Below are 25,140 nucleotides of genomic sequence, written 5' to 3'. Positions count from 1 at the left end.
CATATGACAGCTAAGCTGTAATTGGGGGTGGTGCCACAGCGAGCTTGTACAGGGATCTTGGAATTGGTTTGAGTTTAGATGATCAAATAGCCGTGTCCTACTTCTGAACAAAGCCAGTCTGCATCCCCGACAAACTAGAGATGCCTGCCAAGACTAAACATACAAGCTCTATGGACAAATGCAGGTTGCAGTAATGGCAGTCTCTATATCCTGCTGCTGCCTAAATGTGTTGTAGTTCTTTCAGGGTGGAGCACAAGTGTTAAAAGTGCTTCATTGTTGTCTAGCACTAATGCAGCAGGACATCTACTAAATGCCACTGAGATGGACCATGATAAACGAACTCGTGTTCTCAATGTATCGTCTTATCATGATTTCAACAGTACATTTTATGTTTAAATCCTGTTTGTGCTTCGCATTTCTATGCTATTTGGACAGATTATGTCTTTATTCTTATTTTTTTTTATTTTTTTAATCCTGTAAATGTGGGTTATGTCTCCAGTGTAAAGTCTGTGGCTAGGGACTGCCTGCCTTTGGCTCCTCCGCTCCTCAAAGGACAAGGGTAAATATCTAGAGCTTGCGGGGATTATGAGCATAAAATATTTAATCTGCTATCAACTTCATAAAACAAATTATAAAAACAATCAGAGAACACCTAACAGCCATCTGCAACCTCTCTCTGCATTCAGAGTGCATTTGATTTTACATCAGTACATCTGGAGTTAAGCTTTTTTGTTCTAGAAATTGAAGTGGTATAGGGAAGGGATGACCTCAGCATCGTTACCTGTTAATATTAGAAGTCTTCTGTGAATGTATGTTTACTACGTAGCACTGAAAAACAGATAATAAATACAACTTTTTCTTTGAGATTATTAGTCAAGAATAGCATTATAAAGTCCACAGAAAAGGTTCAGAGTGTGTTCTGTGGTTGTTGGTTTTTAGTTGTTTTTTTTTTAAATTAGGTGACTTTCTGTCTGATGGGGAAACCACTTACTCAGTTTTTCTATGAAATTTTACTGAAATTGCAAAGGCATAAGCTACTTTATTGCATCACAAAAAATGGGGATAAATATTTATTGCTGTCTATTTAATGGCATTTTGAGCCTCAAAAGTAAACTGGATCAAGGGACTAACCACCAGTATTGCCAGCTTGCAAGATTTTATGCAAAGCCTCGCAGTACTCTGTAGTTTTGCTTAACAGATGTGATATTACAATCAATGAAAATATAAAATTTCAATTCCTACTGAATTATGAAAAGTGGGGAAGGCAAACATGAATAAATAATTTAAAAATTACGTCATGGAGGCGTGGGGGCTGACTCCTTTTTGAAAGACTTGGGTTGGTTACAGAGGGAAATTACCTGTTTCCTGTCTTTCTGTATTTTAGCTGCATCTCCATTTGTGACAGGTAAAATGGTAAAATTATGCAATTGCTTTTTCCTCCAGATGCTTCAATACTTAGGCAGAAAAACATGTTTGTTTTTAAATGCATCTCTCACTTAGAAATGCTTGGCCAGATACTTTGAAGTCTGAAGGCACAGGTCTGATATCACTGGGCAGTACTTGCAGTGTTGCTCTATGGACTGGCAGCCAGAGCCCCTGGCAGAAGGTGTCTTCACCCATTCTGAGAGGTTTTTCTTTTTTTTTCTGAGCATTTCCTGTAAGGTGAGATGAAGTTTGAGAGATTGGCTGGAGATATTTGATACTTGTTTTTGGAATGAATGCAGTTGTTACTGAATTAGAAAATTTGCTGGGGATCGTATTTAATTCCAGTTTGAAAGTTTTCTGTCTTTTTTCTTCTTTCGACTTCATTGCCAGGGCAGCTAGAGCAGGGCCGAGTACTGTGCAAATGTTCCTAGCTGTGTTGTGGCCTGGTTTGCAGCTTCCTGTCTCTACCAGGTTGCTGACAGCGCTGCTGTTTCTTCGGGGCTGCAGAACGATTGCTGAGAGTTAAAGCTGGCAGCTCCCACAATCTTTGCTTTTGCTTTTCTAGCTGAGCAAGCCATCTGCTATTTGCTGTTCTTTGACTCTCTCCCTGCCCCCACGCCATACAGGGCTTGCTGTGTTTGGTGGGTTTGAAAATCTCTTTTACGCAGCAGGTTTTGTGTGAGTATGACTGCTGGAAATGGGTTTCAGATGTTTCCCCAACTCAGTCCTGGGCCTGCATCTTGTAAGCTGAAGCGTTTCTATAGGAACCGTATGACATCTCTCCCGCCACTCCCCCAGCAGCTCCATCTCGAGCATGCCCAGTGCAAGCCTTGACTTCGGCTCAACTATCTGTGTGCAGTAACGGGCTGCACATATGGGACTATGAATGCGGTTCCTGATGAGCTCCAACTCTTTGTCTTTGGGAGAAGGAGGAAGAGGTCGTGCCGAGAGCTGGAGGATCTGCCCTGTGTCCTCTGAGACCCTCGCCCATCGGTGGGCTTGTGGAGAATGCTCGCTTGTTTGGCCAGGGGGAACTTACTGGATATTCTTCAGGAGGGCTTCACGGAGGTAAATGCATGTCCCAAGTCTCACACAGACCTTTTCCAGGCAAGGCAGCATGCTTTTGTGCAGCATCTCTCAGGAATTGTTATGTCTCCCAATGCTTTGAGTGCTTTGAGTAACAGAGAAGGAGAAAAATGAGCAAGATCTCAGGGCGGGAGAGCTGCTTACTAACAGAAGGGCATACTGGGCAGCTCAGCCAGGGGTCTGCAAATCAGCAATATTTTTTTGAAGAGTTTGTGGCTGTTTTACAGCTGGTGTTTTTAGCTTGGAGTTTTTATTCTCTTTGCAGCGCTTTACTGTTGTACCAGCAAATAATATAAACTGCAGCAAGGTTATGGAGCACAGTTTATTTTACAGAATTGACTCCTTTCCTGAGTGTATGAAGTCTCTATGTCTGAAGGCTGCTGGAAAGCCTGTAAATCAGCTTTGTGAACACACATTTCTTGGGAGAGGCTGACAAAGAGCAGGCTGGCTGTTTTTTTCCCCATCTTGTTCTGAAGGTTGGATTTCTAGGGGACTGAAATTCATCTTGGTCAGGAAAATATAATTTTAAAAGTGTTCTTTATTTGCTTATTCTGCTGTTAGGGAGACTAATAAATCATCAAATAAGGAGTGAGAAGTACCAAGAAATTCCAGAGATGGGAATCCTGTAACTGCATGGGGAATGCAGATTGCAGTCAGCTTCCCTCTTTAGGGTGCACAAAAAATTAGTTCCGTTGGACTCTCTGTGGACTCAGTACAAAATGCCAGGGCAGCCACTGCCTGGCTATGCATCATGCAGACCATGCTGAAGCATGATTTCCTGTCTGTAAGCTGAAAAGGAAGGAAAACGGGGGGCTTGTGCTGAAACCAAACAGTGGCTGCTATTTGCTTTCTGACCCGGTGGCAGGGATAGTCTCTTGGTGTGTTTTATTCTTTCTTAGTGTACATAGCTTATTTTTGTTTGTGTATAGTGGTTCCTCATCATTGCAAAGCTCAGCCCCCACCTCACTATTCTGCCCCCATACTCCATTCTTCACAGAAAATTAACATCCCTCCTGGGCTTAACAGCACCAGTCATCACGGGAGAAACAAACTGGGTATGAAACTTGAGCCTTACAGCTTCACGCCAGCCACAGGTCTCCTTTGATTGCTCTGCATAACTGTGTAAATATTCCATCCCCTTCTCCATGGAGTATCTCAGTCTCATTTTTAGCTAGCAAAGGTATTGCTTTAGCTCAAGCTTACATTTCCTGTGCTCAAGGGCAGCAGATCCTTCTCTGGCATAAGCTAATAGTAACCTGTATATTAATAATATAATTAATAATGGGAGCAAAGAACAGTTTTACATTCAGTGCTAGCCCCACCCTGACTGTCTGGTTTTACCCACAGACTGCTCAGCTGTGGGAAAAAAGTCCCTCTCCCACCATAAAACCAGATTCACTCTCATGTCACTTGGGATCTCTCCGCCACGTCACACACTTCACATTATAACAAAAGTAAACTTAAAATCAATTTTGCAAGTGCAGAACCTATGGTACAGAGAGGTTAAGTGACTTGCCAAGGACATGCATCACATCACAGACACAGTTGGAAATGAGCAAGAAACCCTGTAATTCCATGCCTTCTGTTTTGATCCACCAACTGTACTGCCTCCCCTATCTCTTTGTACGTTAGGTGCTTATTTATAGAAGTCCCTGTATGTGAAAGAGTGTCCCAAAGTGTCTGATCCCAACATAGCACTCTGATGTTAAAAGGCTGGAAGTGAGTAGCTACTAACCTAATGTTGGAGTATAAAAACAGTTTAAAGATAAAAAGTCAGACTTAATTTAACACAAGCAGTGAATTGGGGTATTGCAGGAATTGCCTTGCTGATTCAGTGTCTGTTCTTTTGATAGACCATCTTTTCTGGCCAGGTGGCTCTTTTGGTGACTAGATACCTTGAAATACAAGGACGTACTTTCCAAATCTGTGCATTAACATACAAAAGTAAGTAGGTTGCTACCAAGCTCCTAGGTGTATGTGCAGAGCTCACATGCAACCCTACACATGCTTGGGACCTAGAGGCCAGGTATAGTTCCAGTTTCTCTAGGGATATTGATTGTGTGTCTCCATCTTGCACCTTTGGTCAATAATCCATGCCTGGAAAGTTACCCAACACAGCCAAGATGCTACAGGCAAGTTTCTTTTGTTCCTTTGCATTCTTTTTCCTCTGTCCATCCTGCTGGCTGAGAGCCACCCCATCAGCCTCATTATCTCATGAACGGGGATGGAGAATGCAGCATAGTTGTCCCCTCTGCAGCTAATGCCTGTCCTGCTTCACAGATCGTCTGTTAGATTGATGCTTTCTCCATGATAAACATAATCACAGATTGCTAAAGGGGCCGTGTAAATTGCAAGTTCAGGCCAGTGTATTTCCCTTCCCTTTCAGAGTCCCTGGCCAAAATATGTTGTGGACAGTGTCACCTGCAGACATCTAAAGCAGGATGACTTTTGTTTAATGTTGAAATGCAGCGAACTCCCCTGTGGGCATCACGCAGCTCCTGTCCCTCTCTCATTAATGGACTACCCTGCCTTGAAGGTGTTTTCCTGCTGTTTATTGAGACTTATCCTGCTCTGAGGCAGCTAAATAATTCAATCCCACAGCTGGACGGTGGCATGGGAATGTATGGCTGCTAAAAGCAGTAGTTTATAATGCAAGGAAACCATAGAGGGCATGGTCTCCTCTGTGGTGACTGTCCATGTGGCCTCAGCTTGTTCTCTCTCCTTGAGGAAATGCAGTTTATTTGAGATATGCACTTACACTTCTGTCAGTTCTTTAAAACAAATGGGGCACACCGAAATGTGTCAGAAATGGGCCTGACAGCTCCAAGACATTAATGTGTCTGTATTTTGACAATAATATACCTTCTCTTTTTCAAGTTGGAAGATCATTTCCTCTGGCAATCTTAATTATGTAGTTGCTTGTGTGCAATGAGTCATTTGAAATAGATATTTTTTCCCTCTGAGATTATCCCAGGCCTGGGATTGGTTCCTCTCCAGAGAGTGAAATGGCAGGGAATTTTTAAGAGCCCATGCAGAGGTTGTTTTGAAATCAGGGTCTCCCAACAGCAGCAAAGTGAAATGCAAGGTTACCACATAAGGCTATGTGTAGGAAATACCTACACATTTTGCTATGTGAGAATTGCTAATCCCCAGCGGTATGCATGCAGGAAGAGGTGCAGTGCAGGTAGGGCTCTGCGTTCTCTCACTAGTAGGTTGCTCATTGCCTGCCCCCTCACCAAGTGCTTCATGTAATATTTTCCCTCGAGTAGTGGTTTCTTAGCTGAGTGGCATCTGCAGTAGGTATTTCCTGGATTTCCCACACATACAGTCTCTCTCCCTCACTCTTCAAGGTTTGCTGTATCTGTTGGTGGACTTGAGGTGATTAGATGGCATCCTATCTGTGAGATCTGAATCCTTGCTGTGGGAAATGACCTGGGTTTGATTTTGGTTTGCTTTTCTGGTTGAAGTAATTTTCTGACAGTATCGACTTGCTACTGTCTTGTTCTGGCAGCCGTTCTGTTCCCCTTGGTGTAATGTGTATGATCTGTGATAAAAATGTCTCTGCTACTGCAATCTTAGCAGAAGAAACTTGCACTCACCCTCTCCTTGCAATGAGTGCTATTTATAGCTAATAGGATTCACTATGAGCTGTTTTGACTCCTGTCTCCCTCATCCAGTTCAGCCCATTAGGACCAGCCCATAACTAAATGCTCCCCATAGTACCGAATCCCTCAGAGCCTGGGTTTCACTAAGTACATGAAGCTCTTTAGGGATGCTGCTGTTTTCCACATAGTAGAGCCAAGTCTCATTTCACATCAGCTTTGTTTTGGTATGAGTCCACTAGTATTTTACATCCGGTCTACACTGTTAAAGCCACGGGATGGTCAGGCATGCTTGTTTAAGGCTTGGCCAGAGTGAGAAAGGCTGGGATCTGAAGAACCACCTGAACCTTGCCAGGTTGCCTGCCTGGTCTGCAAGAGACTGGGAAGCTGCTGCATTGTAATTCTGCTAAGCCTCAAGTACAGACATCAGAAAACACAGCTGGGTCTTCCCACACCTGGAATTACATGGAGATGTACTTTAGCAGACAATTGCTTGCTCTATCAGGAATTCTTACAATTTTTCCCAAAGCCCTTGTGCCTGACCAGCAATAGGACTATCAGCAAGGGAAAGATGTATTTGCTGTTATATAGGATTAGGGGTTGAGCAGTTAGGATTCAATCCCTGCCTGAGGTTCACTGTATGTCTAAGCCAGGCTATTTCTTGGTTGCATAGCAGTGGCTGTCCTTTGGCAGGGGGTATTACAGTGCATTTGCACAGTAACTCGTGAAAGATTTATTGTTTGCAAAGCATTTTACAAGGAACATAAAAATTAGTACAGCTGCTTTATAGCTAGAAGCTGAGGCACACAGAGGTAAAGTGGGCTGCCAAATTCACAGCAGGTCATTGGCAGAGTGAGGAACAGAGTCTGTGTTCTAAATGTGTCTTTAGTGCCCTCCATCCTGGACCAGGCAACCTCACTGGATGTCACTTCCCCTTTTCTTCATATGAAAGGTTCTTGCCTGCAAAAAGCACTGTTCACTCATACTGTGTGCTCAGTCTCTTCACAAAGCTTTTTTTCCGTCTCTACCGGGCTAGTGACTGCATTCTGCTAAATAAGGAACAATGCTCCTTTTCTTTTCCGAAGCATCAGGGAATGTCTCAGGGCAACTTGTTTTGACAGACCTTAGACTTTTTGTGTATAGTGGAACCATTTGATAATTCAGGGTGAATCATGTGCTCCAAAGTACTGGCAGTTTACAGTAAAAGATCTCTTGTGGCTCAGCTTTTTGCCTGTATGCTTGCATAGAAACATTGCCTGTGTGAGAAAAGGGCTTCAAAATACCAGATTGGGGAAAATGCAGAGGCACTAAAACACCTTGCAAAAGTGCCAGAAATTATCCCTAAAGCAGCAACCTGGCTTCAAATGGCAGTGACATTTTGGGGCTTGGATGCCCAACTGTTGATTCAAAGGAATACATCCTAGCAAGATTCATTTTACATGACTTTCTGTCTGGTAGACTTCTGGAGTAGTTGCTGTCTGCAATGATAGTGAACTTGTTTAAGGAACGGATACCATCTTCAGATTTCTGAACGTAAAAAGGGTGCACAGAACTGCCACTGTGGGTGTGGAAGGTACAGTGAGTAATTCCATGATTTTTACAAACAGGAGATAGGAGTTAAAGGAGGTATAAGTAGAAAACAGATTAATTACAGGGAGAATGCTTGCGTGTGGTGTTACGAAAGTGACAGGCAAAATTACTGTTTGAAGAAAGCACACTTAGATGCCACTCACAAAAATACCCCTATCTGGCAGATGGGTGGCATAAGTGAGATCACTGTCTGACAGCAAGGATATGTCTTGGCAAAAGATCAATAGAAGGAAAAGGTTTCTTATATTAAAAGGGAAAATGGAATCATCGGGCTTTTGTTCTGCACAAATTAAGTAACTCTCTGGTTCTACGGAGATAAAAAGCTGTCAGACATGCATTTCTTGCCATTTGCCCACCTAGGCCCAGTTTCTTGGGAAGAGACTCAAGGTTAGTTATTATTAGGTTGCAGCAAACTACTGAGCGTAACTGTCTTTCAAATGTGAGTGGTGCTGCCAGCTTCATGAGCTGTTTGAAGAGATCTTGTGTTTGCATCTACTAAGCTCTTCCAAATGGATTCTAAATTGCAACACTACATGAATAAAATACCAGTATATATAGGCACAGGTAAGAATTACTTCATCCTGGACTGAAAGTTGTACGTCTCTGGAATGGAGCATGACAGCTATTGGCTGTGCAACAAGAAGTAAAAATCAAAATGGTAGAAAGAATTTAGGGAGTTTGAATGGAATTGGGCCTTAAGCTATTCCTGATAATGGGTAAAGGACTGTGAAAGATGTGGAAAACTTTGCAATCAAAAATTACGTGTCCTGCTGGATAGCTGGGCACTCTGGAAATTCTTGCTATTGTTTGCATTCAGGCAACATGTGAAATACACCTTCAGCTCTAAACTTCATCCTTCAGAGACCTTCGAGCACTTGAGCTGGCATCTGGAAGTCTGCCAGTGAGCTGCTCTCTTAGTAGACCAGACACTTGTTCCCCTCCCAGAAACAAGTGGTAGTTTAGCCAGGATGCCACAGGCAGCTGTCATTTCAACCCAGCAGTACTGCAAGGATTTGAGCACAAACTGCTGCTCTTCTCCGTCTGTAGATGAAGAAAGTGTTCTCCCCATCCTGACATTCTGAATGAAGGGCAGAATCAGTTCCTGTGCCAGATCTGTGTTTAGGAAGCTGCGTACAGAGAGGAGGATTTAATTCTTTATATTTGTTCTGAACACCCAGGATGACAGGAGTGCCTCTAAAGTATTTCTAAAGATCTGGCCAAAGCCTTCTATAGTTGCAGACACTTGCTTTCTCAAATCTTCTCACAAACCTGAACAGTCGATGAATGGTAGTCACACTCAGTAGTTTCAAAAATGTTGTCTGGACTGAGAGATCAGAAAGCAGAGGACTGGCCTTTCCATTCTTGAATCTGGCTAGAGAAGCAGGTGGCTACTGCTTGAGGTGAATTCACTGCGCCAAAGAAATGGTTTGTATTAAGATGAGGAAAATCCAACTGAGTGTGCCTAGAACATAGCACAGGTTAAGGGCATTGTTGGGCTGCTCCTCCCAAAGGTTTGTGCTTCTTGAGTCTTTGAAATTGACCTTAGAAGTTATAGAAAGCATGAGCTGGCTAGAATTTCATCAAGACTTCAGGATAATCCTTTTTTCTGGGTCTCAGCAAGTCAGTGAAAAATCCTTGTCCAGACATGTTAGGGTGTTGGAAATGTCCATGTTTTCACTCAGATATGGGTGAAGGGTTAAGGAGCTCCTGGTCTTTTGCGGCTCACACACTGTTTCTGTCTACTGGTGTGCACCAGATTGCATAGGTGCCTCCTTTTCCAAACTGTGTCGCTGCACTGAGGCATCTTCTGTGCTTGAGACAGGCTGTTTATAGAAGGTTTGGAAAATACACATCAGACCAAAAGTTATTTTGAGTGAAATTACACCTCCTGCTTTAAAGTAAGAGTTTTATGAAAGAGGAGTCCTGTGGGGTGCATATGGTTGTTCTAGAATCAGTCTGGTCATAATTGGGTGGTTTTCACTGTTGGATGCATCAGGAGCTATCTCAATACATTAAACAGCCTGAATCACATTTAAGTAGCAATTTTGAGAAAAAAAAAAACACTTCTGCTGGCTTTGAGAGCAGGGAGAAACGTTTTATTTGCTTGAGTTTTTCAAGAGTTTTATGAAAGAGGAGTCCTGTGGGGTGCATATGGTTGTTCTAGAATCAGTCTGGTCATAATTGGGTGGTTTTCACTGTTGGATGCATCAGGAGCTATCTCAATACATTAAACAGCCTGAATCACATTTAAGTAGCAATTTTGAGAAAAAAAAAAACACTTCTGCTGGCTTTGAGAGCAGAGAGAAACGTTTTCTTTGCTTGTGAGTTTTTATTTTCTGCTTCTACAAAGGCCTTCTCAAACAAAAACAAAATCAAACTGGAGGAACACTGGATGGAAAATTACAGTTCCCATCTAATTAAGGTAATGTCAGAAAGCTTAGAAATCATACAAGGCCTTAAACATTATATCCTGATGCAATTAGGCTAGCCTTTGAGTTTTGCTGTTGCAGACATTTGGTTCAGTGCTCTGGACAGACAGGACACTAAATGCTTTTCATACTGTGACCAACCTCATAGCATGAGAACTATTATTATTGACCTTGTTAGACCTGGTGCTTGGGCAGTGTCCATAGGGTATAAAGGAAAAGCAGAGTAAAGATCATGAGAAACATTATTCTTCCAGGCTGATTCCCTAAATCCAACAATAAAGATGGGTTCAACTTCATCAAATGAACTCAGAAAAGTCATCTCTTCCTAGAAGCAGAGCGTGTCCTGGGAGTCTACTGTAACATGGTAGCAAGGAGGTAAGGCCCTCTGAAGGCATCTGCCTGCTAAAGAATGATTTTGTCCAAGAATGAAGATTTGGCCAACTTCAAAATGTGCAATACCCTAACCTCAGAGGAGGTGAAAATTAACCTTATACAGTGTAGTGTAGACGGCACTGTTAATAAAGGACAGAGTAGCATATCAAGGCATTGTGATCTACCTATATTTACTGTCAGGCAGACTGGACTGATTGATGGTTGAGAGGGGAGGGGAGAAACATGAGCCCTAAGCAGCAGGTGGTGAATTGCACTGGTTAAATGAGAATAGCAAGGACACCTACAACTGGCAGGAGATTTGTGATAGAGCTGCTGCTTTTCTTCTACCTGTGGAAAATACTAGATAATGACACTTAATTGTAATTATCAGTAAGGGTTTACAGCTGCTGAGAAAAATGTGCTGACCCTGGAAGGACATTTTCCTCCTGCGTATCGTTGGCTGTCAATTGAAAGCACAAAGATATATGCTCCTGACCTCTCCAGCTGTTTTCCTATAGCCAGTAGGTCTGAGGCACTTCTTCAGGGTTTGTGCTGAATAAGTGATCCAAAGTAAAATCCTGCTCTGAGATGTGTTGTGCTTACTGAAGTGCTAACCTGTAATTTGCCAGTAGAAGTGCCTGCAAGTTGGGAAGTTCTTTACAACTGCAGGTGGCCTCTAGTACCTTGCTTTAAAAATCTTCTCCTGCCCTGTGAAGTCTTTTAAGTCTTCCAGAGTGACTTGGATATAAACACCCTATAATGATCTGCCTAGGAGCTGAAGCAATCTGGGCTCCAACTTCCTTCAGGTAAGGGAGCTACTCTTCCCATTGCAAGCTGCAGGTAAACTTGGCCTTTTTTTGGAACACAAAGCTGTGTTAACATAAATAGGATTAAGCTTAACTCCACCATAATCCTAATAACATGTGCTCTGCATAGTAAATCTTAGACTAGGCTGATATGTTTTTATTCTGAAAATCCTGGTTTTGAAAGACACATTGGTGCAGGAGTAGAACAGTGTAAGCCCCATCAAGTCTAAGATTTGGCTGAACAGAAGCTCAAACCAAAATGCGGGGAGAAGCAGAAAACTCCTGAGTGGTCAGTGGTTGAAGGAAGAATTATTCAGCTAATTATTCAATTATTATGAAGCAAGAGGGTGAGCTAGATAGAACAATAGCTGTTCCCTCACTGATTGCTCTTGGATGTAGCTGTCAGCCATACCAGGTTATAAACCAACAAGGGGAAGCTGTAGCGATTTGTTCAATCCTGTGAAGTTTGGAGGTCTTGTAGGAAGCTGTAGTAGCATAGTTACAGCATCACAGGAATTGGTGTAATAGGTCCCACAGGATCTTTCTCCTCAACTAGAAAGACAAAAGTTAGACAAAAACTTAGGGCCGTTCTGTTGAGAATTGAGATAGCTGTCTTGGGTTTTGAAACAAATGGAATTCTGAGGGAGTGAAACAAGTGTTTTACTTTTTTTATGGGTCTGATTCATTAAACTGAATCTGTGGCTGTGCATCAAGGCCTTGTGCTTGTGTTGGAGGTGTAGGGCTTTAAGGTATGGCCCATAATGTCCTTGTTATTGCCCAGTTCATGCCAGCTGGTGGGGAAGCCACAGAGAGTGGTGAAGCAAAGCATTTTTGACTCGCTAGCTTAAAAATTGCTATTGGGATTTCTGCTGAGCAGCTTGGGGCTTTGTCCCTTCATGCATTTAACACCACTTTGCCATTTTTAGGTCACTAAACTTTTATATCTGTTATTTTCTTGGTAAGTTCAGTCACTCTCACCTCAGCTGCCAGAAGTGACAGCTTACTCCCTTGGTTTTTAGCTTGCAGCAATCCAAGTCTCTTGCTAAAGTCATTAGATCTTCCAGTTTTTGGATACAAAATGAGGAAATGCTGATCAGTCCAACTGTCTGAACTTCTGCAGGAAAATCTTATGCTTTAGTGGGGAAAAAAAAGCAAAACCAACCAACCAAGTAAGTCTGCTAATGAAATACAAGTCTGCAGTATTATAGCAGCTACTGGTATGAAATTACTTTGTAATGGTGACATCCATATTCCATTGCCTCAAGATCCTCCTTTTAATAATTATTGTTTGAAACGTAAATGCACTGGGATTTAGAGTTACTTTTTTTTCCCTAATGATAACAATGTTAACCTTATCATGCTTTTAAGAGATAGAGACTAAAAGTTTGGCAAAAATGCTTTCTTATGAATGCATGCAGAATGTTCAGAGAAAAGAAGTAGAAAACAAACTGCTTAGTGAAAGGGTCTATTTTTCCTTTGAGTGAAAACAGAAGTGTCTGAATGGAAGAACCATATAGGCTCCTATAAAAATTGCAAATTTTCTGTAGGCTGGAAGGGGCTGTGGCCTTGTGGAATCAGTACAATATAACAGTTTAGAACTTTGTAAAATGATTTGAAAAATGACAACAAGGTAGTAAACACAACTGTGATAAGATTATTTCCCTAAACTACATAGACTTCAGATGCAGTTTTCATGCTGCAACCCTATTCGGTACATCTTTATTTATGAATCTAGATATTTCTATAATGATGCGGTATTACTATAAACAAACCTACCTCTTTTCTTTGGTACTTGTTTGAATAAATTAAAGCTTTATTGAATCTGTGTAGTAGAAGGCTTGTGGTCGCTCTGGCATTAGTCTGTTGTGAGACTGAAACCTCAGTGCCCACATGATCAGTTAAAATACAATTGCAAGAGGTGGGGGTGCTTTTTGCAGCTGGCAAGTTACTACTGCTGTTCTGAAAATCAGCACAGGATCATCAACTTGTGTGTGAGAGAGAGAGAAAGAGTCAAGGCTCATTGATTCTCCACAGTGCCCCATTGCATTAAGTAGAAAATAAAGACCTCCGAAATTGGGCAGGCAAAACTGACATGCATCGTTGCCATCACAGCCAAAGAAGAGCATGCAGATCCAATCCACATGGCAGGCCAAGTCTGCTCCAGCAAGCATGCATCAGATCTGCCACTTCTGCTTCCTTTTTTTCAAAAGCCATCAGGCAGTCCCCCAAACTCATCTCCTGTTCTGCTTTCCAGCTCTCTGCTGAGTGGGCGGAACTGATTGAACACCGGTCCAGTCACCTTTCTGAACCAGCAGACCGAACCATGGTGTGATTAAAGTTGGATTTCCTGTGTCAGGATAATTAAGACTGAAGCTGTGATCAGATTGTGACTTTGATGGGCTGTAAAAGCATAAACTCTGACTGACATTGCTGAGATAATATGGAATGGAGACTTAAAACCTGCTGCATTGGCAGAATAATGGGAAGCTTTGTGAAAAGGGAGGTAATCCCATAAATGGATCAGTTTGTTTACCCTCCATGTACCACACCAGCCCTGCCCAAAGGGATTTCAGTGTTACCAGCGCTCCTATTAGCCATGGAAGTGCTACTGACAGGGGGATGGAAAGGGAAAGGTCATGTGAATCTGCTCTTTGCCTTTCAGTCACTTATGCCAGATGGGTCCTCACTCAGATCAGAAGCCTGAGTTTCAATTTCCGTGGTCTTCCCCTTGTGGCAACACGCACAGCTATATGAAGCAGCATCCAGCATGACCAGCTGGAAGGGCAGTGCTCCTTGCTCTCAGGTCTTGCAGGTGTTAAGTGCTGTGGCAAGCCAGCTTCCACATGTACAGAAATAGAAATTGGGCCATTAGAAATGCTGATGCAGCTCCAAGGAAATGGAGGAAGGGGGCTGTACAACAGGGTGTCTCTTCCCTGTTGCATGAACTGTTACAAATGAGCCATGCTGGGAGTGTTAAGGAGGGAGGCTGTTGTTTCTTCCAGGAAATCTGTCCTGGATTGTTTCTTTCAGTAGGTGGCATAGTTCAGTGGGAAATAACACAGTGTTTCTTGCTTCTGCATTCTGGGTTTTCTACTTTCTTGATATGTGGAAGAAAATAGTGTGGATGGGACAGTAAATGCTGTGAGTGAACCAACTCTGGCACCAAAAATGAGGAATGACAGCATTGGTTTGGCACCAACCTAGATTAAATGTAATGTAAAGCTCTCTTCTCAGCTGTGCTTAGATCATGAGTCCTGTCCTGCTGCCTGCTTGCTCTTCCTGTCCTGGCGTGGAGTGAGCTGCACCACAGTGTGCAGTGATGTCAGTTAGTGCTCAGCAGGCTTTGGGATGAGACCATTTGTGTTTGTTTTCAAGGGCAAAAGACAATGAGATCTGTGAAGATGAGAGAAAAGTGAGAGCTATGCAACTTCCCTCTGAAATGGCAATGACGTGCAAACACTGTTTTCTATTTTCAGCAACAGCTACAGGCATATGTGGCCTGGGTGAATTCCCAGCTGAAGAAGAAGCCAACAATAAAGCCAGTCCAAGACCTGAGACAAGATCTCAGAGATGGAGTCATTCTTGCTTTGCTCATTGAGATTGTAGGTCAGTAATGCCATATGGCACTATTTTTCATCTTGCAGTTTTAGATCTTGTGTAGAAGAGGCTGGCCTTGGCTCTGACATCTGTCAGGCATACTGGCAGATGTTAATGACAGTGTCAGAGCTTGTGGGGGGAGGAGTGACTTTAAAAGAAAACAATCATAAAGCAAATTATAAATGCAGTTCTATTAAAGTCCTTATGTTTTAGCAGACAGTAACGACAGATGTGCTAAAACCTGTCAGGGACCATATTAAGTCCCATGAGCCTGGAATAGAGTTATGAAAGGCTTTACGTTGTAGAAGAATGGTGTTAGTGTGTGGCATTTTTGGAAGAGTGACCTGCTTGCTGAGATACTCCCTTCTTCCCGGGCTCAACTTCACTCCCAAATTCTCTACCTCCTCCCCTCAAGCAGCGCAGGGGGACAGGGAATGGGGGTTGCAGTCAGTTCACTACGCGGTTTCTGCTGCTCCTTCCTCCTCACACTCTTCCCCTGCTCTAGCATGGGGTCCCTCCCACGGGAGACAGTCCTCCACGAACTTCTCCAACGTGGGTCCTTCCCACGGGCTGCAGTTCTTCATTAACTGCTCCAGCATGGGACCTGCTCCAGCGTAGCCTCCTCTCCACAGGGCCACAGGTCCTGCCAGGAGCCTGCTCCAGCATGGGGCCTCCACAGGGTCACAGCTTCCTTTGGGGCACCTCCACCTGCTCTGGCGTGGGGTCCTCCACAGGCTGCAGGTGGATATCTGCTCCACCATGGACATCCATTGGCTGCAGGGGGACAGCCTGCTTCACTGTGGCCTCACCTGTCTTCACCACGGGCTGCAGGGGAATCTCTGCTGTGGTGCCTGAAGCACATTCTGCCCCTCCTTCACTGACCTTGGTGCCTGCATAGTTGTTTCTCTCACATAGTCTCACTCCTCTCTCCTGGCCGCTGTTGTGCAGCAGTTTTTACCCCTTCTTAGCACCCTTCACAGAGGTGCTACCACCGTTGCTCACGGGCTCAGCCTTGGCCAGCGGTGGGTCTGTCTTGGAGCCAGCTGGAACTGGCTCTGTTGGACATGGGGAAAGCTTCTGGCATCTTCTCACAGAAGCCATCTCTGTAGCCCCCCCCTACCAAAACCTTGCCACGTAAACACAATACAGTCTCCAACCTAGTTATTCCTGGTACTGGATACCTTATAAGCAGGACAAGAAGCCTCTTGCAGTACCCAGACAAGAGATAAGATCAGGCCCTACACCTATAGCAATTCCTGTGACAGCACCAAGCAGTTCAGTTCTTCTCTAATAAAGTTTTTTCACTCCTTTAGCTGGTGAGAAGTTGAATGGCATTCAGGTCAACCCCACCAGCCAGCAGGAGATGAGGGAAAATGTGGAGAAAGTCTTACAGTTTGTGGCATCAAAAAAGATCCGCATGCATCAGACATCAGCAAAAGGTATGTGCCCCTGGTGGTCGCCACAGGTGATTTTACCTGTTGAAGGCCTGTTTCTGTCTTTGTTTCATATCAAACAGATAATGTATTGGTTTGTGGGGGAGTTTTGGTTTTTTTCCTCCTGTGGTTTAGTAACAGATTTTGGGTTGAATGATACTGTGTTCTTGACTGCTTTTGGTAGCAGCACAGTGCACAGAAACAAAAGTGCCTTTTCTCCTGCTACTGAGCAGACAGAAGATCAAGTAATGGTGTAATGAGGAATACAGACTCAGAATCTTTCACTAAAAAGACATAAAACCTGCTACTGTGAAACGAGACATGGGAAAGATATTTCTGGTCCACTGGAAGCCTATGATACTGTTTCGCATGGCCTGTAAATAGGGAGGAGACCCAATATGCAAAATCACATGTCTACAGCATGGTTTAATCAGATATCGCAAGGATTGCTGGGGTGTGTGTGTAGATCTATGGGGTAGAAGACAGGCCCTGTTTCTTACTGTTTGCTGACTGTGCTGGGAGGGGATGAGGTTCTGATTGTCTGTGGCCCTTCAGATGAGAAAGAGGGGAAAAATGTTGAGACAGCATGGAGTGCATGACCTTTGTTGTTAGCAGAAGAGTACAAGCCATTGGTTTATAGGCCTTGGTGAGAGGCTTAGAATTTAGAATAATGAGTACTGTTCCTACAGTACTGCTACTGGCAGATTGGAGGCTGTACTGTTTCTTTCAGTAATGTCGCAAGTTGTCTTACAAGCTCATGACTATAGAAATGATAGCAATATTGGTAAAAGTCTTACATAAGCAAAGGTATCAACCTGGATATGCAATGAAATGATGTCATGTGGTCATAGGATAGGATACAGGCACAAGACTCTGGGACACATGCTCCAGAGCTCCGGTCGTAGTTCTGACATTGACTCATTCTAGGACTTCAAATGATTCACACAAACTTTTGGCTTCATGTTCTCCATGAATGATGTGGAGGTAACAGTCACTGTGACTTATTTTGGCTATTTCTAATTTTTCAGATATTAAAGCAAGTAATAACCAGCCTTCATGCCTCCAGCACTTATGATTTTATTTTTTTTTTAGGCTGCCTCTGATATTTGGAAACCCTATTCCTATTATTTTAACAGACTTTGAGTATCTCAGTTGACGAAATTGTTTTGAGAAATCCTAGTCTGAAAGAATGGCTGATGTTTGCAGTGAACTTGAGATCAACGTTTTTGAGCTAGTTTGCGTGCTGGGGGAAATGCCTAGTGTGGTATTATTAAAACTGACTAGTTCACATTTGCAAGATGCAACAAACAGTTTATGGTACAGGACACTTGCTAAAGAAATATATTGCTGTTCTCTGGTCCTCAGTATTAAAAAAAATATGCAAATTCCATGTGCTAATTGAAGTGACTGCTAGTACAGTGGTAGTCTTCAGTAACTGCTGTACTTTTCCAGTGAGCATTCAGTAATTACCATGTGCTGTCACGTAACCTACTGGATTGTTAGCTGGAAATGGCAATAGAGGGAAGGCTCAGGTCTGTTCAAAGCATTTCAACTTGTGATCTGTAGGTGGCAGTCAGTCTGCTGCTCTGCTCAAAGCAAGCAGAGCTAAGTATCAGTGCTGTAATGCAGTCCTTTTTGCATAGTCCCCATTTACTGGCATGGTCCCATTGGGTTTAATTATATTCATTCTTGTTGGTCAGATACAGCTCTGGTGGGACTTCATGTTAATGGCATTGTCCTTGGCTTTAATTGCATTTTGCAGATATTGTTGATGGGAACTTGAAATCTATCATGAGGTTGATCCTGGCCTTAGCTGCTCATTTCAAACCAGGCTCCGGGAGAGCAATGAATCACAGCCCTGCTGGCATGGTGGGGAAGAGCTTGTCAGCATCGTCTGCCAGTCACAGGCCTCGCTCAGCTGCTGCAGTGGCCCAAGGAGCGGTGGCTGCTCTGGCAGATGTTCGTCAAGATGTCTTGCAATCCGGCCGGGATGTTTTCCGGCACAGACAGAGGTAATGAGTTTTCCCTGATTATGTGAGGTCAGGCCATGTTAGCAGATGGACACAATTTCTTTTAAAATAGATGCCTCTTTATCCTGACAATTCCTGGTGTAAGGTAGCTCGCCTATTGTGCAAACAAATAGAGACAAACCGCTGCTGTCTCACTGAAACCTAAATAAATAGTGGCCTAACAAAGAGGAGTACTGACCTAGCCTGGCTGCCTCATGATGAAGACTGCAGGTATCCCAGGTTCTTTTCAGGTTTTACAGCAAAATAACTGCTGGGGCTCTGTTATCTCACTGGAAAAGAACAGTTCTTTATGGCCAAGCCAGAGGGAACTCTTGCTGCCTCATTTTCCCCATTTCATGCTGAGCACAGTGCCCTTTCTTGGTGCTGTCTACTTGGATACATTCTCATTTCAAGTGAAACAAAAGTAAGGTCTTAACTACAGGTACTGGTTACAGATCTGGGAGCAATTACTTCCAGAACTGAGGCATTGAGCCTGTTGTACAAGTCCATTCTGTCTTCTACATTGCTGTTCACTCCAATGTTATGCTTGCTGCTATATAGACACAGATGCAGAGTGTTGTGTGCTGTTAATCAGCTGATGCAGCCTACTGTGTAAGAAGAGGAGTTCTGGTGATAATGAAGGGAGATGATGCATGTACAGAAGGATGTGTAATTCTGAAAAGCACATTTAACACTTGCAAAAGGTGCTATGTGGATTATAATAATAGTAATGACATTTAAATGGAAGCCAGATGGTGGTCTATTGAGGGCTTAACTTACACAGCTGAAGGTCATTTGCCCATATTATATTGGCTCAAGGGAGTACCCATAAAGCAGTTTGGAAATGAGGTTGAAATGGTATATTTTATTGAAAAATTAAATGTTAAAGGTTTCTTTTGCAAAGGCCTTGGGCCAGGAGTTCTTCAGAAAAGCCAGTCCTTGTGCTGTTTGCAAATTCTGTTATTTTCCTTGCCTTCCCAGAGCTTTTGTATTTTTCTAGTCACAGAATTAGGGATGAGTTTAAAAGGGGAGGGCCTGTTTACCTCACCAAGAAGATGGGATGGAGCTCCCCGATAGGAGAATTCTCTTAATTGGCAGTTTTCTAGCTGTACCCTCCTTCTTACCTTCCTTTCATTAGCTTTCCTACTGTCCTTCTTGGAGACAAGAAGAATTTCTGCTCCTATCAGGTGAGGCTTCCCTCATTCTATGATTATTATCTCCAGAAATAGCAGCATGGATGAGGAGATTGAAAACCCCTACTGGAGTGTCCGGGCACTGGTGCAGCAGTATGAAGGGCAGCAGAACATGCCATTGGAGTCCCACTCTTCCAGGTAAGGAACTTTATTGCCAAGATACGTCCCCTTGTGGTCCTTTGTCTGACATTCCCTAAAATGCCCTTTCTTATCACTGTGATCTGGTTAGCTCTGATAGAAAAGAGGGTTCCCAGCATATAGTCTCCTGCCTGATCTGGAGAATGAAGCCTCAGGAACCAACATGAAGCAGTGGTTTACTGCCATTTCTCCCACAGATAAAATTGATCTCATTCATGATGTGATCACATAAATAAGAGCTAGGAACTTCTGAGTTACAATTGTCTAAAGCTCTGGAGTGTCCCTCAGTGAGACCAGGGGAATAGGATTAGGAAAGACACAGCTAAAGATTTTACTGGGAACCTGAATGTACAGATGGAGCCTTTTGAGGGAGTGCTGACATGAGGGATGCTGAAATGGAGTTTGTGGCCTGCTTCACAGAAAGGAAGGGGCAGAGTAGCTAGGGTGCAAGGGTGAGTATTTCAGAGCTGATAGAAAAGATGTGGAGGAAAGGAATGTAAACCAACAAACCTCACGCCCTGCAGAGAGATGGAGATGAGGGAGCATGTGGATTTGAACAGCAGTTACAGGAACACACCAGTCTTTAATCCAGATATATAGTCCCGGGGGGATCTGCAGCTGTGTGTTTGTTGCCATCATGCCCTCATCCATCACCTTTAACTGTCTCTAGTTTTACAATTATCAAATTTACCCTTCCATCCCCCAGACTTTCACCTTCAATTTAAAGTGCAGCATTTAATTATTTTACTGAAAAATCTCCTGCATACTGCTGTGAAGCCTGAAAGTCAGAGTTCAGTATGGTTTCCATGGGAGGTGATTTTCCCCTTTGAAGTAGGACTTGGATCCTGAGAAGTATGTGCTCTGTGCTATAAACAGCCTGCAACCTTGACTGGGGTTCTTGACTGCACAAGTTAGGCAAGGTTAAGCTGGTGCAAGTGGAAGCTTTCGAAGGAAATGGAACCTGTAAAAGACAGGATTGGTTAGAATGGCAGCATATAATATGTTCCAATCGGAGGTGCCACAGCTTGCAGCTGTGAACCTGAGCAGTGTGTGCCATTTACAACATGTTACACTGGTGCCTTAAAAGCTGCTCTTGCTACCATTTGCTTTGGGGCAGAAGTCAAAACTCTTGCCCCAATTTACTTGAGCAGTGGAGGGGAGAGGGAAGACACATGGCTGTGTTGTTTGTTTTCATGGATATAGGAGACACAGGGCTTTTGAAGAAAAACTCTACTACAGTGAGGGAGCTGATCCAGCATGGATAGCTTCACAGTAAAGGACAGCCTTTCCCTCTTTCCCCAGAGAACAAGAAACTAGCTTGAAGACAAAGGAATGTGTAACTGAACATATTAGAACTCCCTCTGGATATGATGCTTTGCTCCATTTAATCTCCTCTGGAACTGAGGGCAGACCTGCATGGGCATAGCTGCAGCTGTCTGATTCACAGTTTCCTGTTCCCAGTGTGAGCCCCAACTCTGCTTTGTTGTCTCCTTGTCCTGCCTGGGCTGCTCCCTGAGAGTGCCTCAACTGCCACCTCCCCCACCCCCCCATCCCGATTTGTGCAGGAGTGAGGAGGTTCATTTTCCTAGGACAGATTGCCACTGACAGTTTCTCAGCAGGCAGGGTGTCTCCACAGGATTTCTCAGGCCACTTTTGATGCTCCATAGTACAGAGGCCTCTGTGTACCTGAGAATTAAGGTCGTTTGGCCCAACAGAGGAGGAAAAAAATACAATAGTTTGTATTTATCTCCAAAATTTGCTGTATATCATTGTGAGGTTGTGTTTATAAATAGACATACATATGTGGAAGAGTGTGGGAACTCCATGTGAGCCAGTATTGGACCACTGCCTCCACATGATGTCAGCAGAGAGTGTACTTTAGAAGGTGTCATTCCAGGGGAGATGTAAAAATTCTGGTCTTGGCAACAGGATTTCATAGCTAATGTCACAGGACTTTGGTGTTGACTCTTGAACCATGATCTCAGTAGGACAGTGAGTGAAACATGCTGCTCCCTCCAATCATTCTTCAGTTTAAGGTAGCTGTAGTATTTTATGTGTACTCTTCTACTCTATAATGGATTGTCAGATAACTATTGTTTGCTTGTATGTGGCTGTGTTTTGGTGGTGAGTGAAAATTTCTCTGCACATCCTAAATCACTGTGTTGTGTTTTTATTTTTCCACATAATGTCATGAGTTCTCTTACCATATGGTAATGGTGATACTATTGCTGATAGGACATAATATGGTGAGAATCTTTACAGAAGTGATCAGTGATCTACCCAAAGAAATTGGGAGCAGTCTGATCTCCAGCTTCTGGGGATGTCTTCTGCTGACACCAGGCTTCATAATGAAAACAAGATGCTTGTTTCTCTTTCCTTCCAGAGAGAAATGTACTAGCTTAGTTATGAGAATTGGCTGGGAGAAACAAGCCACTTTTTTTATTAGTTAGAGATGTGGTTATTAGCTGCAGCCACCCCCCCCTCCATCTAATTGTGCTGCTGTCGTGTCTGTCCCAGGGCAGCATCCCCTGCCTAGCATCAGCTTATTTCTGCATTAACTCTTCAGTAAGAGAGCTCACAGCCTGAATAACAGAATTCCCAGAGACAAAAGCTCTAATAAGCAAAGGCAATTGAAATGATTCATGGAAAATTTGCCAAAATCAGATAGATTCCCAGGCCACTGAGCCCCTCACCCATCCATCTCCCTTTCCCCTCCCCTTCCACCAGCCTTCCCTCCCCCACTCTGAGCCAGGCATCTCAGAGAAAAGGCTCTGCCTTGCACAGTCTGTGTGACAGCAGGAGGGAGAGGGAGCTGGAGATAGCGAGGAAGAGGAAGCCGTGCATAGGGCTGGGAAGTGCTGCATGCCGTCTTCTGAGACCGCATCCAAGCCTGGAAGAGCAGGGAACGTACTGCTTGCAGGAGCACCTTCTCTTGGCTGTTCGTTGGCATCTGCAGCAGGTGCTTGGAGACTAAAAAGGGCAGAATGGGATGAGAAACACCACTGGCAATCCAGATCGCAGTCTGTGTGATGAAAACAGAGTGTGCAGCTGACCAAAATGCAGCGCAAGAGACAAATAACCTGAGAGGAAAACCAGCAAAAGCAAAACCTAGGCTGCAGAATTCCCTACTCTGGAATCAAATACGTGTGGGGGTGCTGCTGGTCTGCCATCCGACGGTTTCTTGCAAAGACCCTGAGGTTTTTTTTGTTTCTGCTGTGAATCTTTCAGCTAATGTGAAGCGGTTTGGCTTGCAAATATTTCTCCAGTAGTTTGACAGGAGCTGGCGTCTTCTGCACTGAATTCTGAGCATGTGAAGGGACAAGGCATGTCTGTAGCCAGAATCCTGAGGCTCCCCAGGAAACGGATTCTGTGAGGCGAAAGGTTAAAGTGGGATCATGGGAGGGAAGCAGGTCAAATGGTGAGCGATTGTTGCCATTGTCATTTGAAACAGCAGGGATGGGGTGTTGATTAAAATTGTGAGAATTCAGACTTATCACTGGGGCTGTTGCCCTAAAGCCTTGACTGTGCAGGCACTGGCAACTCTGGGACTCAGTGGAGGAAGGATACGGGTTAAGAAACCAACTGGTAAAAGGAATTAAGTGGAACAGTTTGCATCATAAATCTGTCTTAAATAGCTTTAATTTCACAGCACTTATTTCTGCATGCTTTAATCACGAATTGTTATGTACTTTACAGAACAAATTACATCAGTGAATATTTCATACTCTAACGGGTTTGGTGACTGATACAAAAACTGTGGAAATGTTTCCAGCATTAACTTGATGGCATAGTGTATGAGGTAACATGACCTGTGCTGCTGCTTCATCTGAGTGCATCTCGGTGGCTCTTTCACTGTTTGGCATGGTTTGAGAGGTTGTCACTGATGCCATGTGAACCCACTGGCCTTTTAAAATGGGGAAACTGCCTGGAAAGGGGACTGTGGACATAGGAATGCCTAAGCATTATCTGTATAATTGTCGATGTTGTGGAGACCTGTAGCAACCATTTAACCCCACTCCCCTGCCCCAGCTGGGATCCTTTGTATTTGCTTTGGACTGTGGATCTGGTGCCGAGAGGAGCAGACTTTGGAAGAGGGGAATGTTATTTCCAGGCTCTCTATCCCCTTGTTTTTTGTCCTGCTCATTCTTTTCAGTTCCCTGCTCTTGCCCATCCATCAGTTTCACCACCTTCTCGCTCAACAGTTGCTAATATTGTTTTTTAGGACAGCTCTCATTCTTTCATCTTTTGCATGGATGAGAACCAGCAATGCACTTCTCAGTGGCCTTATCAGGATGGTGGCACATTCAGATTAATCAGCTGGGAATATCAAGATCTCTTCCTAGAAGGAAGTGAAATCCCTCTCAGAGTTAATGGACATGTTAGATCAGCTGGGCTTCCTATTTGTACCTGTGCTGTTTGAAAGTTTCATCCTTTCCTCTGACCCTTATTATATAATGCAAACCCAATAGTACTCTCTGGGCTCCCAAGCAATTATTTTAACTTTATGCTGTGCAACCATTCAGTGACAAGCAGGAGCAGGGGGCTGGTTACAAATGTTGTATACAAACTGTGCCTAATCAGGGACTGCTGTAATGGAGTTAGCCTTCCTGAAGGTAAATCCTTGAGCAAAGCCAGGTGGTCTGGACCTCTTTAACAATCATGCACACCCTGTTTGAGCGGGAAAGAACAGGTACTGTAGCTGTTAGAGATCCCCAATGGAAGATGGTTATTCTTTCACTTAGTAAGTTGCATTCATCTTTTCCTTTAACATGGTGAAAGTCCATTTAGTCTGGACCATTAAAACTAGACTGCTTGAAGGTCTGTAATATAAATGAGAAATAGGCCAGCACTGGCTGTGGGAGTGGATGAGACGGGAGCTGCTAGCAAGTCATTTCCATCTCTATTGCAAGGCTTTTCTGATTCTGTGAGAATATGAGAACCTGTGGAATATGTAGCAGCAGTGCTGGGAAGATGCAGAAGTCGAGCTGTCGAAGCCTCTTATTTTTCTAAACCTATTATATTACTTCCACACTGTTTTCTTTTTGTTCTCTGTCTTTTGTTTCTGTGTTGGCGAGAATGAAAAATCAACTCCTGCTCACACTTGCAAGGATTAGTTCCTGCGACTTTAGAGGTACATTGAATGGGTCAGTGAGCTTCAGCCACCTTTTGATGTTGTCTGGGTGATGCATTTGGGAAGAATTTCTAAAAAAAAAAGATTGCTTGAACCTCACAGTCAGCTGAGGTGGCTCCAGTGAAAATATGTGGGTACTTTCAAGCAGTTTTAACCTAAGAACATGAGTGAGTGGTATTTGACTTTAAAAAATATTTTGCCCTTGGAATTTCAAGTCAGTGAAGTGGTGCTTCTGAAAGCCAGAGCAAGAGACGAAGCAAGCCAGGGTGGCTTTTTGTTCAGCTTGCCTTATGAACATAAGGCTCACAGTAAATTGTTTCTGAGCAGAC

General features: G+C 43.6%; 1 protein-coding gene across 3 annotated transcripts in view; it reads left to right on the top strand.

Annotated features, from left to right (window-relative positions):
* The first annotated feature begins 2,433 nt into the window (after nt 1–2,433).
* The window catches only part of DIXDC1 (DIX domain containing 1), a 36,678-nt gene continuing 13,971 nt past the window's right edge, over nt 2,434–25,140 (top strand). For 2 of the 3 annotated variants that reach the window (XM_009275655.2, XM_019471104.1), the window contains exons 1-5: nt 2,434–2,493; nt 14,787–14,916; nt 16,221–16,346; nt 18,103–18,352; nt 19,573–19,680. In XM_009275655.2, the coding sequence (XP_009273930.1) occupies nt 2,434–2,493; nt 14,787–14,916; nt 16,221–16,346; nt 18,103–18,352; nt 19,573–19,680 (674 nt within the window). Of the gene's footprint in view, nt 2,494–14,786; nt 14,917–16,220; nt 16,347–18,102; nt 18,353–19,572; nt 19,681–23,075; nt 23,099–25,140 lie in introns of those variants that run through there. The other variant, XM_009275664.2, reaches the window with a different exon arrangement.

The sequence above is a fragment of the Aptenodytes forsteri genome, unplaced genomic scaffold (assembly GCF_000699145.1).
Source record: "Aptenodytes forsteri isolate BGI_AS27 unplaced genomic scaffold, ASM69914v1 Scaffold715, whole genome shotgun sequence".
Lineage (NCBI taxonomy): Eukaryota > Metazoa > Chordata > Aves > Sphenisciformes > Spheniscidae > Aptenodytes > Aptenodytes forsteri.
Note: the sequence above shows the minus strand (reverse complement) of the source record. Positions and strands in the feature narration are given on the sequence as shown.